The sequence below is a fragment of the Cyrtonyx montezumae genome, unplaced genomic scaffold (genome assembly GCF_038088225.1).
Source record: "Cyrtonyx montezumae isolate F1298 unplaced genomic scaffold, pur_monq_1.0 scaffold_9, whole genome shotgun sequence".
Classification (NCBI taxonomy): domain Eukaryota; kingdom Metazoa; phylum Chordata; class Aves; order Galliformes; family Odontophoridae; genus Cyrtonyx; species Cyrtonyx montezumae.
This window is the reverse complement of record NW_027072100.1, coordinates 540,681-559,113: the sequence shown is the minus strand read 5'-3', so window position 1 is coordinate 559,113 and position 18,433 is coordinate 540,681. Positions and strand designations below refer to the sequence as shown.

The 18,433-nt window shown below is 51.9% G+C and overlaps 1 protein-coding gene across 8 annotated transcripts in view; it reads right to left on the bottom strand.

Annotated features, from left to right (window-relative positions):
- The window catches only part of EPB41L1 (erythrocyte membrane protein band 4.1 like 1), a 72,961-nt gene that overhangs the window by 34,297 nt on the left and 20,231 nt on the right, over nucleotides 1-18,433 (bottom strand). For all 8 annotated transcript variants that reach the window (XM_065754193.1, XM_065754196.1, XM_065754198.1 and 5 more), the window contains 2 exons: nucleotides 1,917-2,106; nucleotides 1,012-1,176 (listed from right to left, as the gene is read on the bottom strand). In XM_065754193.1, the coding sequence (XP_065610265.1) occupies nucleotides 1,012-1,176; nucleotides 1,917-2,081 (330 nt within the window). In that variant the 5' untranslated portion in view covers nucleotides 2,082-2,106. The remainder of the gene's footprint in view (nucleotides 1-1,011; nucleotides 1,177-1,916; nucleotides 2,107-18,433) is intronic.

Sequence of the window (18,433 nt, the reverse complement as noted above, 5' to 3'; positions counted from 1 at the left end):
GTAAGGGACAGAAATGTGCTCTCCTGGCAAACACTCCTCCACCTCAGAGTCCCCTCCCCAGTCCCCTAAAAGCAGGAACCAGTCTAAACTCTAGCCTTGATTTAATGCTGGGTGTCTTCTCACTATGCTGACAGCAGCTCAAGTAGCCTTGAAGCGTGTCCCAGCATAAGGCAGCCATTGGCGGGCACCAGTCCATCTGTTCCTTCCTGCAGCAACAGCCACTACGAGGCAATCATGTGCCCACGCTGCATGCTTGTGATGGTGCACAAATAGTGAGCAGATCATGCGCCCAGGGCAGGGTGCACAGCCTGCTGCCCTGCCCACACACACAAGGTGCAGGAACAACACATGTGTATCACCTTTGTTTACTCACACATACATACATATACACATGCTGCTGCCAGGATTCCACACACCTCCCAAACTGTTCCTGCACTGCCAGCCACATGGGGCAGAGCAATGAGAGATGAGAAGATGAAAACAGTAAGATTGGGGTGAGGAAGAGTTTGTACTGCTGCCAAAATGTGTGTGGGTCTGTGTGCACATGCAAACCTGTCTGGGAAAACCATGTGTGCCTACACTTGGCCTCTTCACACAATCACATGCACACATATCCTTCGCCTTGACATGTGGGACAGCAAACATGCTGTGCTCCTGAGGTATCAACAGATACAATGGCATATGTATGTGTCAAGCACGTATGTTTAGGCATATATTTTAAGGCAGAGCTTTATCACCAACTATGAAGCTTCTGCTTTCTATACACTGATAGTGACTAGCTAACAAGTTTGAACTCTCTGGGCTGAAACTGTCTGCTAGGGTCTGTCTTCCCAGACGTTTTTTTAACTTCCAACTTGAATAGTTATTTATGTGGATCATTTTGTCTGTATGAGAGGTACTACAAAGCTGCCCTTGGAAGAACCCTTACACTGGGGACTTGCTCGAGGCCAGCCCTGGGCCGACACATCTCCTGTTCAGTTCCACTGTACCTCCCCCAAGCACAGGACTCACCTCCACTTCACACTCATACTCAGAGGCATCGAGCAGGGTCACTCTGCAGATAGCACTTTTGACTTTCTTGTTGATTTTCTGGGGCGACTTCTGGGTCTTGCTAGGTGTTGTTTTGTCAGAGAGCCCATCTGTCTCACTGTAGTCCTTCTCCTCCATGTCTGTGCCCTGGAGGGTGAAAGAAGCACAGGGTAACCTGGCACTGCTGGAAAGATGGAAGCCTTTGCTTCTGTCCCTTAGCAAGGCAAGAGTCCATGTTACAAACAGCTCCCCCATCCCATGCTGCTGACACAGTCTCTGGAAAGACTATGTCTGTGAGTCTGGTGCTGGTTCAGCAGCTAAGACCTTCCTGCCCAGGGAGCTGATGCAGTTCTGTGGCTGCTGGCAGCTCTGGCAGCAGTGCAGAGCTGAAGCTCCCTGCCTAGTGGCAGTCCTTGGGGTGCACTGGTTGCTCCCAACACTGTCGAGGTAGCTCAGTTTCTAGGATGTTTGGCTACCTGCTGCCTTCTGCCCTTGGCATAAGCATAACGCTCACCTCCTGAAATGCACAGGCTTCTCATATGCGTGTGCCCAGGCTGCACTCCGCAGGACACTAACTGAAGCTCAGAGCTTGAGAAAGTGGCTATGCCAAGCCCACACCTTGCATGCCTGACCCTCAGGGAAAGACAAGAGACTGCAGAGCCACAGCACAGCAGAAAATGGCACTTACAGATAAAGGGTCTGGCATGTAACAGCTAGGGCCCCCTCCTCCCTGCAGGCAGCAATTTGTGGGCTGGGTGAGCCGAGCGCCCTGCTCTTGTCTGACCCCAGGAGCTGCTGGGAACAGCAGGAAGCTAAAGCTACCTTCTCTGATGGTCACTCAGAGCCAGCCTTTCCCTCCTGACCCCCCGGGACCTTGCTGAACTCACTGGCTCTGTGTTCCGGGTATCGGGCTTCTCGTTGGCCTCAGCGTCCTGGCTGGCAGTGCCGGCAGCTGTGGCAGAAGGACTGTGTGTGGCTGCCTCCAGCTGCTGCTGCGGGGCCTCCTCCTGCACGTTCTTCACTTCCGAATCAGGGCCTTTCTCTGTCATCATGGCTGCTGTTCACCCTGCTCTGAAACTGCATAAGAGAGAGACAGAACTTGTCACACCAACTACCAGCCCCATGCCATCCACACTTGGCCCCAGAACAGGCACTGGGCCCTGCAGCAGCACCAGCCCCTGTCAGGATGTGTGGCATCTGCCTCGAGGACCAGCTCTGGGGACCACGCTTTTGTCTCTAAGTAGGGAGAGCTGACGAAGGCATGATGCAGCAGTTTCAGGGTGGTTGAGCCAACATGAAATCACCAGTGTAAGGGCAGAACCCTGAGGAATGTGACTGACATATCCCCTAAACCCATCGCTTCTTTCTCTCACCATGGCCTGGCTGCTCCCCTCCACTCCCTTCACTGGTCGTAGCATGGTACATGCCCACCAAGCATTCCCCTCCAGCTTTGCTGGACACAGGTGCTACCCAGCTCCTAAGTATCACCAGATCACCAGCACCTGCAGCCCATTGCTGCAGCAGGGACCAAGGGCTCACCATGTGTGAAGAGCAAACTGGGCCTGTTCCAGGAAGGCCCATCAGGTCCAAGTCCCAGGTCTGTTCTCACCCTAGCACTGCTAGGGATGGGCCGGAGGGATGGCAGAACCCCTCAGTGCTCCCAGGGTCATGGTCTACACCCAACTGCAAAGCCCACAGAGGCAGCTGCAGCTCTATGCTTGGAGCTTATATGGCTGTGGCATGTTGGGACAGAGCTGTCATTTGGAAGAGCATCACAGCAGACATGCCTGTGCCACAATCTAGAACTAACAAGCTCACTGGAGCTTTTCTTAGGCAGCTGCAACAGCAACTAGTGCCTGAGGTGAGACCTCCTGAGCCTGTGTTATGTCACATTTCACCAGCCCTGATGAACACAGCCCCATGGCTGCTCCCAAGCCCCAGGGTCATGGCACAGCAGAAGAGGTATGTCCTGGCGGAAGGCAGGAGCAGGCATAAAGCCACTCAGTCTCTAGGGTTGATGGCTACTTCATGCAGAAGCCCCTCCATAGTGCTTGGCCTGCATAGGGTGGGAACCACTCCCAGTGAAAGAGAGGGAAAGAGCTATGAGGGGGCCCTGGAGGCACAGCAACACCCAGCTGAACCCTGGAGATGTGTCTGGCCCAGGCACAGGCAGCACAGGCCAGGATGGCCATGCTGTCACTGACTCACTCCCGGACACAGCCACAATGAACACAGTGAGGATGCATAGGGAAGCTGATGCTACATCCACACAGACAGAACCAGAGATCAGCAGGGTGAGGGATGCCATGCGCAAGGCTGGCTAGGCTCTGTGGGCAAGCCTTGGCCTGGCTCCTCTTGTACCTTTGCAATATCAAGGCCTGAGGATGGCTGAACCCAGAACAACACTGCCACTCTTCACTGCCTGCACTCCATCACACAGCCCACTCCTGCTGGAAGCCCAGCTATGGGAGGAAGCCTCCAAGGAGAGCAGGAGTACCAGTGCACCAATCATTCCCACAGTACTTGGATGTCCAGCATGCCAGTGCACCTTCAGAACTTGGTTACAGACTGGGTGAGCACCTGAGACGAGGCAGCTGCCCCAGCTTTGTCATGCAGCCGCAGTACAGTACTTCCTGCCTGGCCTCCCCATCTTTATCCATGTGGGTGAACATGGCTACAGCTTCCAGCATATTGTTAGCAAGCAATTTCATCCCCTTCTTTCCCCAGGGAGCCTGATCAGTTCATTTTCCCCATGGTTTTTGGTGCAGCTCTCCAAAGCTTCATAGCCAGTGGGTGTTTATTACTGGAGCACCTCTGTGAATTAAGAAGGAATTGCCTAAGTTTTAAAGATAGAGAACGTGTTTCCAGACAGCAAGAAGCTAACTGTGCAGTGTTTGCTACCTCACAGCACTTTTCAGATGGAAAACCCAAGCTCCTGCCATCTCCCCTTTGCAGAAAGCTCAGCGCCCCTGCAGAGACCAGATGTGGACATCAGTGGGTGGAAAAAAGGCCGTAGGTCTCAGCAAGCTTCCAAAGGGACATCTTAACTGACACACCACAGACTGGCAGGAGAGGTTTAGTTCACACCTTGCCCTGCCCTTCTCACACAGCCTGGCTGTGTTTGCTCCGAAGTCCCCTTCCACTCTGTCCTGGCTGGCTGAAGGCTCTGCCCACCCATGTGTTACTCCAGACCCTTTTCCTCTTCAGCTTGAGCCAAGCTCCTGAGGCAGGCACATTAGAACAACTGCAAAGAAGCCTTACTGGAATCACACATGGGCTTGCCTGCAATACCAGTGCTCTCCCACCATCCCCCTGCTACTCTTTTCCTTGGTGTTTTCCTCTTCATTCCCTTCAAGTTGGTGTGTGGATTCACAGATTTCCCACTCTGCCCCCACACTTCCACAATGCATCACAGCTCAAGCCTCCACAGTGTTCCCTTCCTAAAACTTTCCCTTCCCTGTTCCCTCCAGACAAGCAGGATTTTACCTGAGCCTGCTATCTCCTTCCACTTCCCATTCACTCAGTGCTGCCAGATTTGCTTTTAGGAATGGGCCCTTTGCCCCTGGGTTCAGCTTTCTTCTCCTTGCTCCCCCACTGAGGATGCTGCCATGCAGCAGCTAGGACCGGAGGATTCTGTTTCTAAAGCATCACACATAAGCATCCCTGCAAAGCCCCCTATGCTGAATACATGAACACCCCCCACAGCGTGCCCAGGCTGGTCAGAGCTGCACACCAACCAAATGGAAATGTGCTTCTCTCTCACCACTGTGTACAGCAGCTGCCAAGGGCGCTGTGGGACTGCCAGATAAAAACTACTGCTAAGCTGCAGGACAGACAGCGGCTGCAGGAACTCCCAGGGCACACCACCACTGGTGGGGGGAGCCTCAATTCCTGGCACTGCAGGCAGCAGGGGACTTGCAGAAACCTGGAACAGCCCCAGCCGAACATGGCCAGTCCACTGTGCTGTGGTGGACAACCCAGAGCACCATGCCTGGAAGCACTGAGCCTTCTGACATGCAATGCTGCTGCAGGACCTGCAGTGAGGCCAAAAAATCCTAGCGGTTGCCCTGCTGATGTTTGCGTGAGGAGGTCAGAAACACAGGGTGTTCCCAGCTCCTATTGAGTGAATATCAATGCTCCTCATGCAGGCTTGGCAAAGACAGTGATCTGCACTGTCTCAAACTGTTCCCTAGCTGGAAAACAGTCCCTCTCCCCCTGCCCAGACTCTAGAACCTGCAACAAACCCAGACTGCTGCTCTGTTAGGCAGGTGCTGCTGGTGAAAGCCTAGATGCTGCAGCTGCCTGGACCAGCTGTCCCCCCAAACAGCCCCAGTGCCACAGAGCATACTAAGTGATTCCTACCTCGGTGAAAGCTTCCCATCCTCATGCTGCCAGCACAATTCCTCTCTGCTGGGCTGTTGCCACATACAAGGCAGCGCTTTCTGCAGAGTAACCGCTTCCTCAACTCCAACACCCCCGCACACTGATTGATGTGTACTGCAGCCGCAGCGGAGCTCAAAACTGGGCTGCCTTCCCACCTGCCCACTGGCATCCGTCAGCTCCCCCCACAGTGCTCAGGCTCCCATCTCACTAGGAGCACTGTGCCTGAAACACAGCCCCTCACTGAGGCACAGACCCCACATGGAAGACTGCCAGTTCTATCTGCCTTCCTTTCAGTGCTCAGCCTCTCTCACCTGCAAACACCTGCCTCATCCTGGTCCAGGTACCAGAGGGAAGGAGCTTTGTCACTCAGCTGCTACATGGGTTTTTCAGCAAGGAGCTAGATCTGCTATACAGTTTAACCCTGAGTCAATGTAGCAATTCTCTACATCATAGAGGCTCCTGAACAGTTCAGAAGGCAGAAAACACTGCACTGCCTCCAAAATCCAAGCACCCTGCTTGCTCTAGTTCAACAGTCAGCTTGGAGATGTACTGACAGCAGGAGCTGAACAGAAGCTCTTTCACCACCCCTGTCCATACCAAAGAAGAGAACATGACAGGCAGCACAGCTCCATTAATGGCACACATGGCTCCACATGCTGCTCTGCTCTCCAGGAAGGAACAACAGCATGGAGCAAACACCAATGGCTGCACCGCAGAGGTGTACTGCACCTTGTGGTACTCCAAATGCCTGAGAATATCCATCAACCAAAAGCTAACATCATCACAGCAGAGAGATGGATCCTATCTTCAGTGAGTGGTGGGAAACCCTAGGGCACTGGTAGAGCTGCTGCAGAACAGTCTAGGTACTGTCCAGCACCTCAGCCTGAGCAGCCCATGGCAGGCAGGCAGTGCAGGGGCTGCACTCATTCCTGCCTTGCCTGACTAACTTCTGCAGGGAATGAGCAGCCCCAGGGTCAACCTGCAGCCCACCTGGAGCTGGCTGGGGCTTACAGAGGCAACCAGCTTGAGTTCAGAGATGGGTGGCTTTCAGTGTTGGGCCACTGATTCCTCTCATGCAGCACAGACTGTTACAAGCAAAGCTCCTGAGCAGGGAGACATAGGACTGCAGAATTCCATCCCGTGAATCCAGTAACCCACTAACGATGCAGCTTGGTTGCCCTGCTTGGCTGCGATGCACAACCACACCACACCACCCAGCTGACAGGTCCCACACCAGGGACGGTCACTTCTCAGCTATGGCTTCTCCCAGTTTGGCCTTCTTGCTCCCCAACCTGGTGGCCTACAGCTGACAGCAGTGGTCCAGAAAGCAGGGGCAAATGGTCAGACAGAGCAGGCACTGGGTGATGCTTGCCAGGCACCAAAAGCAGTGGCCAGGCAGCTTGTGTGCTCAGGGAGCACCCAACAGTTTGGACAAATGCTGATGAAAACTTCAGAGTACTCTAAGCAACCAGAATCCCCCAGCGAAAGCACAAGTCAGACAAAGCCAGCAAACCCTGTGCACGCTCCTGTTCTTAGGGTGCACATACCCACCGAAAGGCAGAGGGAGAAGCCCCCTCTCAGCCCTAACTGTCCAGCTGCCCACCAGCTCACTGTGTGATGCTCACAACTCTCTACCGTCAAGACCACACGCTCCTTCCTTGCAAGCACCTGTCCCCAGGGGAAACAGCAGGGCAAGGAACAGGCTGCAGCCCTAAGGAAAAGCCTGGCTGATGTTGGTAGAAGATAAAGCAACCACTCACACAGGTGACAGTGAAGCCTACTGAAGGGAAGAATATGCGAAATGACTTTGAGGAGCTGAAGAGGTCCAGGTGACACTATCTGCTTGCAGCACATCCTCTGCTCAGAACCAGTACCATTCTATTTGTGTCAAAACAACCATAATGCCACGACACACACAATACAGACATCTTTTACCTCTCCTGAAAAGATCAGCAAAAAAGGAGCTCCCTTCTGCAACAAGAAGAATTCCTGGTTCCTGGTGACGGAAATGCACCTCTGCACTCTCTGACCAGGACCACAGCATGGCCATGCAGTTCATTCCAAAAGCTCCCTGCCCAGGTTTGCACAGGCCATGCTGGCAGCTTGGCTGGAGGCAGACACCAAGCCCACCAATGCAGCATGGCTCCATATCCCAGCAGTTGCTGTCCTGCTCTGTTACACCTTCCTGGTGAGCTCTGTGTTGACCAGAAGTACACTGTGCAGGGTTTCCTCTACGCTGCTATCAGCACAGGACAGCACAGACAACAGGGACTTAATGTCCACAGCAGGTCACACTGCGCAGGGGCCAGAAAGGCAAGTGGACCTAGCTCAAATGAAACGCAGAAGCCCACAGTCAGACAGCGCATCAGGTGCCAGCTACACACATGAGCATCTCAAACAGAGCTACAGTGCCTGCTGCAGAAAGGACACCAGATGGGATGTGCACACAGGACTCTGAAAAACCTATTGGGACTTCAGTGCCATGCAGGTGGCAAGAGCATGGTTACAGTCAGGAACATACTGAAGGAAGCAGAAACCACTCATTGCTTCTCAAAAAGATGACAGGACAAAGAACAGTCCAAGGCCTCATCCCATGCTTCTGTGAATAGCAAGCCCATAATTTTGGGCCCTAATTTAGTTCCCGGGCCCTCTCAGAGCAGATAGGGATCAGTAAGGCCCCAGTTCCTCTGATACACATCAGATGAGCAAGCATATTCCCTGCTCCCCTTGGAAATAAAATTGTAGAATTCTCTATTCTTGGAGATGTCAGAAGGGTGACTAGTAAAACTGCTATCTTGAACTTCCAGACGGCAGACTTTAACCTGTTCAGGATGCTTGTTGCACAAGTCCCTTGTTAGTCGTTCCTTTAGGGTAAAGGTGTCCAGGAAGCCTGGATGCTCCTCACAATGGAAATCTTAAAGGCTCAAGAACAGGTTGTCCCTGAGTGCCATAAGGCGAGCAGACCAGGGTGGATGAGCCGGGAGCTCATCTTGAGACATCTGGTGAGGGGCCTGGAGCACAAGTCTTATGAGGAGCGGCTGAGGGAGCTGGGATTGTTCAGTCTGGAGAAGAGGAGGCTCAGAGGAGACCTTATTGCACTCTCCCTCTTCCTGAAGGGGGGCTGTGGTGAGGAGGGGGTGGGCCTCTTCTCCCTGATAAATAATGACAGGACGAGAGGAAATGGCCACAAGTTGCGCCGGGGAAGATTTAGATTAGACCTGAGGAAGCATTTCTTTTCTGAAAGAGTGGTCAGGCACTGGAATGGCCTGCCTAGGGAGGTGGTTGAGGCACCATCCCTAGCGCTGTTCAAGAAGCGTTTAGATGAGGTGCTAAAGGACTTAATTTAGTAGTTGGGTAGAGATAGTGATAGGAGGATGGTTGGACTAGATGATCTTATAGGTCCTTTCCAACCTTATGAACTTATGAACTTATGACTCCGGAGAAAAAAGAGAGTCTATGTCCTCTGGAAGAAGGGACAGGCTATTTGGGGAGATTACAAGGAAGTTGCAAAGGTATGCAGGAAGGAAGTTAGGAAGGCAAAAGCCCAACCTGAACACAGATTGGCCATGGCAGTAAAAGAAAATAAGAAATCCTTTTATAAATATGTCGATGGTAAGAGAAGAACCAAGAAAAATTTCCATCATTTACTTGATACAGCAAGGGATGTGACCACGGAGGATGAAGAGAAGGCTGAAGTCTTCAATGCCTTCTTTACATCTGCCTTTAATAGTCAGATAGGTTACCCTCAGGGCACTTTATGCCCTGATCCGGAAGTCTGGGATGCTGCGCAGAATACACCCCCAGTGATTCAGGTGAAGACAGTTAGAGAGCTTCTCTTCCAACTGGACTGTCACAAGTCTATGGGACCGGATGGGCTTCATCCCAGGGTGCTGAGGGAGCTGGCAGGGGTGAGTGCTGAGCCGCTCTCAGCCACCTATCACTACCCCTGGTTATCTGGAAAGGTTCCAGAAGACTGGAGGCTTGCTGATGTGACTCCCATCTACAAGAAGGGACATAGGGAGGATCCAGGGAGCTACAGGCCTGTTAGCCTGACCTTGATACCAGGGAAAGTCATGGAGCAAATCATCTTGGGTGAGATCACACAGCACATGTGTAGTGTTCAGGGGATCAGGCCCAGCCAGCACGGGTTCACAAAGGGCAGGTCATGCTTGTCCAACCTCATCTCCTTCTATGACTGGGTGACCAGACAGGTAGATGAGGGAAAGGCTGTTAATGTAGTCTACCTGGACTTCAGCAAGGCCTTTGACACAGTCTCTCACAGTAATCTCCTGAGGAAACTGGCTGCACGTGGTGTGGACAGGTATATTCTTCGTTGGGTAAGGAACTGGCTAGAGGGCCATGCCCAGCAGATAGCAGTTAACGGAGTTAAGTCCAGCTGGCGTCCCGTTACGAGTGGTGTCCCCCAGGGTTGGTATTGGGGCCCATCTTGTTTAATGTCTTTACAGATGACCTAGATGGGGGCATTAAGCATACCCTCAGTAAGTTTGCAGATGACACCAAGTTGACAGGATGTGTCGATCTGCCTGAGGGTAGGGAGGCCCTTCAGAGGGATCTAGATAAGCTGGACTGCTGGGCTGAGCTCAATGGGATGAGGTTCAATAAGACCAAGTGTCGGGTCCTGCACTTTGGCCACAATAACACCATGCAATGCTATAGGCTTGGGGCAGAATGGCTTGAAGAATGTAGAGAGGAAAAGGACCTGGGGGTGTTGGTTGATGCTCGGCTTAACACGAGCCGGCAGTGTGCCCAGGTGGCCAAGAAGGCCAACAGCATCCTGGCCTGTATTAGAAATAGTGTAGCCAGCAGGAGCAGGGAGGTGATCATCCCCCTGTACTCAGCTCTGGTGAGGCTGCACCTCAAATGCTGTGCTCAGTTTTGGGCCCCTCACAACAAGAAGGACATTGAGGCTGTGGAACGTGTTCAGAGAAGGGCAACAAAACTGGTGAGGGTTCTGGAGCTCAAGTCTTACGAGGAGTGACTGAGCGAGCTGAGACTGTTTAGTCTGGAGAAGAGGAGGCTCAGAGGAGACCTCATTACACTCTACAACTTCCAGAAGGGAGGCTGTGATGAGGAGGGGATTGGCCTCTTCTCCCACGCAACAAATAAGACCCAAGGAAATGGCCACAAGTTGTACCAGAGCAGGTTTAGGTTAGATATAAGGAAAAAACTTCTCTTAGCGAGCAAGCAGACACTGGAATAGCATGACCAGGGAGGTGGTGGAGTCACTATCCCTAGCAGTGTCCAAGAGGTACCTGGACAAGAAGCTACAAGATATGGTTTATGGTATGTGGCAGCAATGGTGATGGGAGGACAGTTGGACTGTAGGTCATTTCCAACCTTGTGATTCTATGAAATGTGGGCACACATCAGCCCCACAGCCTTGTAGGCATCTCACTGTACAGCCTGGGGAGACTCCAAAAACTGACCTGGCCTTTCCCCAGCAGCATATGCACTTCAGGACGTGATCCCTCCCCCCTGTTAACCCAACAGTATGGAGCTCTCCCTCATAGCAAAGCAGCTCAGCTGGCAGGACATCTTTCCCAACCCAACCCAATCTGGTGTCATTCATCTCCGATCATCCAGGTAGAAGCAAGCCATGACGGGGCTGCTCCTGGTCTCACAGAGTGTCCTGTCCCCTGTCATGAGGCAGCTTCAACCCCACAGCTCCCAAACAAGGGGAAATTTGGACAGCACAGAGGATTCAGACCAGAATTGTTCTCCAGTGCCTGCTGTGACCGCAGAGCTCCCGCACCAGCTGCGGGACCAGCTGCATGGCGGAGCTGCAAGCAAGCAGGGACAGGGAAGGGAAAGCACAGAAAATGCAGGGAGACAAGTAAAATCAGAGCTGAGAGAAAACAAAACACAGACAGGAAGAAGAGGAAGAAAAGGGAAGATGGCACAGACAAGGACCATGAGATCATAACCATGGATCAGATAGGACTTGACACACGATGGGAAGGGCCTAATTTATTGCGTCATGCATACCATCCAACACAACAGTTTAACTGCTTGGCCATTGTCAGTGCTCCCCACAGCAGAGAGCCATGCTGTGCCAGCACCATGCTACTGCCCCAGGTCTGCAACCTAGGAAACTGAGTGGCCTGGTGCAGGCCAGGCAACAACCATGTAATGCCTCCACCATCAGATCCACCCTTTATGGTGTGAAATGTTCCTGTGCCAGCTCTCCAGGGCAGCCTGGGAAAACAACAGAATCACCTCAGTCCCTGGCAAGAAGTAAAGCACTCCAGCAGTGGCAGGAAGGCAATCAAGTGCCAGGAGCACACAGGCTGGGAGGGATGTGCACTGCCCAGCACCCCATTGTACATGTAAGGCTGGACATGCAGGGCTAGCACTCGGACACACCTAACCTTACAGAAGAGACACTCAGATCCCCCCCAGGTACCCTCATTGGTAAGGAATGCCCAGGGAAGGAAAGGCTGACTGCAGCCCTTGGCTCTGCAGAGGGTACAGGTCCTGTGAGCCCATTCTCACGGGATGTTCTGTTCCCTGGCTCCAAAAACCACACCCAGTTTGACCTTTGGGAATCACAGGGCACCTGAAAGGCCTTAAGACCCAAACAACAGCAGGGAACTTTTGGGTGTCTAGGACCCTGTGGTCTCCATCCATCTGCCCCATATCCCAGCCAGGCAGGGGGTGGGCATTCAGGCTGCAATGTCATTCAGACTGCAGACATTCAGCATTGCCTGACTCTCTGCAGGTAGACACAACTGCATGATCCAGCCTGATGTGGGATGCCCATAGAACCTTGCTGGGCCCACAAACTCAAGGGCATGTGGAAAAGCCAAAGGCAGCAAGGCTGGGACTAGGGGATACACACCCAGGGTACAAGCGGATAGATCCATGCGGGAAAGGCAGTTCACAGTTCTCTGAGAGCTTGTCTTCCCTGGGCTCAAGACTGAGCTCCTCAAAGGGAAGTGTGAGAGGAAGCCCTGCAACAAGACATCATCACAACTGGAGGTGGGAGCAGCAGCATGCCTGGAGCAGCAGCATGCCTCCTAGTGTACAAGCATCTGAGCCAGCAAATAGATGGACTGAGGCTTTACATCCTTCAGGTGCAAACATCCAAATAGCTGCATGAAATCCAAAGTTGAGGGAGGCAGTGAGGATGTAAGATAGAAGTAAGACATTGATAAAGCAACTGAAAACAGACAGAGCGAGGGGATGGAGACTATACCAGCTGGGGACAGGGCCTGAATGCAAGGCCCAGCGCATGTGGACCACAGTGATAAGTGCAAGGCCATTGCCTGGGCAGCCACAGAGATGTAACGTATAGTTTCTACAATAGCTTGGGTGTCTTTAGGTCACCTCCTTTCTTCTCATGAATCCTTGCTTGTTCTTTCTGAATGCTTAAAGACATCATCAGCAGGACCAAACAGTTCTGCATGCTGGCAGAACAGACACACACAGCCTGGCTGTGCCACACTGGCACAAGCTTGTAATCACCCACTCTACTCCAGAATTTTTGAATGAAAACATAAACTACCCCAAAGCAGGGTTAGGACCTTAAGAAATCACAGAGTGTAACCAAATAAGCCTAAATGACAAGAGAGGATAGTGCAAAACATGGTCTCTCCACCTATCAGCACTTGGTGAGTTCCAAGCAGGCTCCCAGGAAGGCCAGAGCAGAGCCAACAGCAGCACTGAAGGGCCTGAGAGAAGGGGCAGGAGCAGCAGCAGCCTGGCCACAGGTAAAGACTCACTACACAAATGAGGAGCAGACGTGAAAAAGGAGGAACGCTGGCTTAAGCAGAACAAGGAAGTATCATCCCAAGCTTCCCAGGCTGCTGCAACAAAGGGATCTCACAATCTCTGATTGTGCCCAGGCATGGAAGAAACCACCTTTTAGCAGGAGATTTGGCCTCCTTCCAAAGCAAGGATGGCTCTGAGGTGTTGGAGATGTGCAAGTCTTACAGAAAACTAGCAAATATGAGGGACAAATGAGTTAAAGAATAAAAGAAACAGCTGAAAGGATAGGAGCGTGGGGAGAAGAAAAGGAAAGGCAGCTTGGGACTGCAGCAAGGTAGGGAGCGGAGCAGCATGCATACTTCCTACAGCTTACCTGCTCTGACCTGCACAGAGGACATAAGGGGACACTGCAGGGCCTCAGGGCACACAGCCAAATCTGGGGCTGCTCAGAAAAACAGCTGGTGCAAGGAGCTTGCACCTCAGTCTTGCTCCCCCAAGCCACTTCCCTGGGGTGCGTCCCAACCCACGCCACCCTTCACACATACCCTTATGGTGCCCTGCAGCAGGCTCTGGGCTCCAGCCTGTCTCCTGCCACCCACCAAATGCTAGACATGCCTGCTGTGCCCCCAGGAGCATGGGACAATGCAGCACGAGGGCCCCAATGCTGGGGTCATTAGTGATGGAACTGTGTGCAACCAGGTCACCAAGCAGCCCAATCTGAATCCCAAGCATTTCTGGCTGGCCTGACGGCAGTGCACTGTATTGAGTTCGTGCTTTGTGGCAGCTGCAAAGACAGGTACCAATGCCAGCCCCAAGGCTGTAAGGATGAGCATCCCCCTCCAGTCTTTTCAGGGCAGCCTCCAGCCCTGCAGCCTCTGCTCCCCAACACACTGAGCAGTTCCCACTGGCCACAGAAACCTCCCAGTGCCTTGTGCCAGGCTCACTCACTTCCTTATTGCCTTAGCGTCCCAGTGCCTGGAGTGCCCAAAGATCCTACTGGCCCCAAAGACCAGACCTAATACAAAGCTCCCCAGGAGATGTGCCACCTAGATTCAAGGTGCCTGCTGGGGGGAGCACCTGTGGAGCCAATTGCTGAGACTCCACTTCACTAGACCATAGCTTAGCTAGGCTTAGCACAGAGTGCCTTGGAGATGACAATACAAAGGCTACCTACCAGCCCTCCTATCCTAGCCCCAAAAGGGAGTGCTCAGAGCACTGGGTGAGCCCCACAGCAGAATCCAAGCGCAGGGATTAGAAGCACAGCAGCAACTCTCTGGACTGGAGACAAGATCTGCTCAGCTCTCTCATCTGTTCCCCATCACTTCCCCAGGGGACAAGGGTTCTGCCTTCAGATGCAAGCCCAGCCCTGCACTAAGCAAGAAATGTTCTTACATGGAACAGCTGATTTTCAGGAACAGATTTCCCTTCATTCCCTTCTATATTCCCTTTATCCACCCCACATTTGTCTTTCAGCAGCAATTAGCTCTGCCTGTGCCGCTTTCCATCTCTGCTTTATATTCAGGACAGAAAACAAAGCCACATTAATGCAGTGCCATAGCCACACAGTCAAACACAGTGGCTGCCAGGAATTCAGGTCTGATTCCCAAGGCCACCATAATGCTGCCCCTCAGCATACCCACAGCAACCAGCACAGCAGTGCTCGCTTTTATTCCAGAGTCCCAAAATATATGTGTGGGAGAGATGAATTACATCAGCTATGGGAAAAAACTGTGACTTGGAAATTTCCATGCTCAAAACCATTTAATGGATATGTGAAAGTAGGACCAACAAGGTATCAAAGCAACTTGAACAAGTCACGGGACTGAGCAGGAACCAGAAATAGTAATCAGGAGCCTGGGTGATGTGGGCTAGGAAGGGACAAAAATCAGCTTCCAGAGATGGAAGACAAGAAAGCTGTTTGACTCTGTGAGCCTCTTACGTTGCTCCAAGTCTACTGCACAAAATACTTCACTAGTCTCACTTATACGTATTTGCAAGCAGCATCTGTCTCTCTGGCCATCTGCCACAGAGCTAGGGAGAATCTCTTCTTTGGCTTTTGACAGAGCCCATACACTACAGAATCTTAAACTGGAGACAAATGGAAAATCCCTCAACAACTTTCAAAATGCTAGCAAGCAAGTACTGCCACCAGGCTTCAGCTTGCTGCAGGACATCTGTACCTTGTCTGCAAAGATCCCTAAGGTGTCCATAAAGAAATTTCAAGCTGGCTATCAGTAACAGACACACATGCACTGAGGACATGGTACTTGAGTCCCTGACCTGGCTTACCTACAGCATTAAGGGCAGGGATGAGCCTTCTGACAATCAGGTCGGTGGTAGTTCTGGTAATTCAAATCTCACATTGATGTTATCTGAGCCCAGAAAGGGGCTGAGTAATATTCTTGAAGCATGAAAATGGTACTTGTTACCCATCCTCAAATTCGTTCAGAATCTGTCAATGAATTTACAGGGATGTCCACATGTACTTAAGATAACTTGCACGCTGCAGACAATCAGGAGCGACTGCTTGCAGGGGCTGCCTGAAAGCAGGGGAGGCAACCTCCTTTCACACCCCGGGCACATTATGAGATCATCTCCACTTGATCTTCAAACCCATTCTGACTACTCTCACCATTCCAATCACCCCAGGAGAGTTCAGCAGCTTACAGCAACTGGTCCCTATATCCCAGGATCAACTTGTAATTTGAATTCCAGAACACATAATACTCAGTGCAGACTCCAGGACCCCGGTCTTGGAGATTAGCAATGTCTCCCAGTACGCACCCCATGCAGGAAGGACATATCGCATTTTTCACAGTGAGGATGCGGAAGGGCAGGGGATGCATGTGATAACAGCCATGTGCTGGCAGCTCCAAAGCATGGAGCTGTGCTCTCAGGCTGGGATGCTGACAGCCAGACACTAGCTTCAGCTTGTTGAGGTACTGCAGCATGGAGCAGGAGAGGGCTGAGTTGCTCAGTGCTGGCACACCTCACAGCCAGGCTTGCTCTTTTCAAGATGCCCTTCTTCCAGACAAATCAATCATTCAATTCAACCCTGTAGCAGCCCATGGCTCAGACGTCTTGCAGCACCACCGTGACTCATCAGCTCCAGATGTTGACATAGAAGCTACTGCTTCCACAGCTGCCTGTGTCTGCTTCCCTCAGCCCTGCTCTGCGCTGCCCACACAACCTCCCCTGCAAGCCCCAGGGAGGTCAGACCGTCCTTTCATCAGCAGCACAAACCCACGCCCCCGCAGGGACTGGAGCCTTCATCCAGCACCTTAGACCGCTCAGCCACACTCCCCAGCTCCTAACCACTTTGTATGGGAACTGTTGAATCACAGCCTGAACCACTGATTGGTCACCTGAGGTGAGCACCCAGTCAGCCACAGGGGCACAGGTGAAGGTGATATACCTGTGTGATTGGAAGGGGTGGAGCCTGGCTGCACCTCTCCCAAACCCCATTTAAGGGCTGACCACCACTAGGGAAGGGTCTCTTCTTGGAGATCCCTCCCGTGTGGAGTCCACAGTGAGCCTTTATCATCCTAAAGGTGAGCCACCCTCTTTTGCTTGCTATCTGTGTACCATCTATATAGACCTACTGCAATATACCATCTTCCATACTATTTTGAGTACCATCCTTGGGGATTATTTACCCTATACCAACAGACCACAGCATTAACTCTTTAACTCCCAATGCACCACATGAAGACATCATGTGGAATATCAATAATACAAAAGAAATCATAAAACCATAACACTGATCCTTCCCAGAGGTGATGTGGAGGCCCTAAGAGAGCAGAAGGTCTGCAGAGCCCCTAAACTAAGCCACAGACAGCAGCTCAGGGTGTCTGTGGCCCCAGATGGGTTGTGGAACCTCGGAGCTCCTCTCTGCACAACTCTGAAAGGGCAGAAAACAGTGGCAAAGGCATGTGCAGTTGGGCACAGAGTACTGCTGTATCCAAATCAGGGAGCATTTGATTACTCCCTCTGCCATTGGGGTCTTAGTCACATGGTGAGGGTCTGCTTCAGGTGCCCTGCTGTTCTAAGCTAGACAAACTGTATGGCTCAGTCCTCCTCCTTGCCTGGCTCCTGTAGATTCTCCACTAGTCAGGATAGAAAGGCTCTGCTCAGCACTGCGACTTACCTTCTGCTGTGTAATCACACATGGAGAACAGTAATACTGGAAGCTTTCTAGGACCCGTTATGCTCACACCCTTGTATCAAGTCCTCTGTTTCCCACTATTTTCAGTCTTTTCTTCAGTTCAGTCACTGAGATAGGATGTTCTGGAATCCAAGTTCCCCCAGATAATCACAATCTTCTGAAGTTCTCCCTTTATAGTAAGGCATTTCCCCCTTTGCTTAGCACCAAAGGCTTTTGCTAATTGCCTAATTCATCTGCCCAGCAAGTACTGTGTACACAACAGGCAGGATGAAAAGCCACCATATCCTATGGCCATTGGATCCTGCAGCCACACTGCATGGCAGGACTCAGTTAATGCAGAAGAGGCATAGCACTGGGAAGTCTGAAGAATTACACTCACCCACCCCCTGCCACTACTACCCAGCCCTTACTGGAACCGTAAGGTGCAGATATTTACCCTTCATCCACCCACGAGCCTTACACCATGCATCCAGTCCCATCATGACATGAACATGTAGTCTCACTGATACAGCGCCTGTAACTCACACTTTCCCCATCATCTCCAAACCTGCTCCCTCCCTCCCCTTTCCTGGGAGCATTTTAGAAAAGAGATGTCAGAACAACACATCTGTATGGGAACTGCTGAATCACGACCTGAACCACTGATTGGTCACCTGAGGTGAGCACCCAGTCAGCCATGGGGCCACAGGTGAAGGTGATATACCTGTGTGATTGGAAGGGGTGGAGCCTGGCTCCACCTCTCCCAAACCCCATTTAAGGGCTGACCACCACCAGGGAAAGATCTCTTCTCAGAGATCCCTCCTGCGTGGAGTCCCCTGCAAGCCTTGACATCCTGAAGGTGAGCCATCTCTTTTGTATTATTTGTATCCTATCTATACAGAACTACTCAAAATATACCATCATCTATACAATTTCTTTGTGAAGTACCATCCTTGGGAGTTATTTACCCCACAACATCACAATGCTCTTCTGCCCAACAGAGCAGCTCACGCTAGAAATATGACAAATACTTGCACCCTCTCCACTTCAAATACTAAGCAGACCTCATGCTGCCCAGATGGAGCTCTGCTGCCCTGCCCTGTTCACTAGACCAAGACTAGCACACCACACAACAAGAAGTGTTGGGAG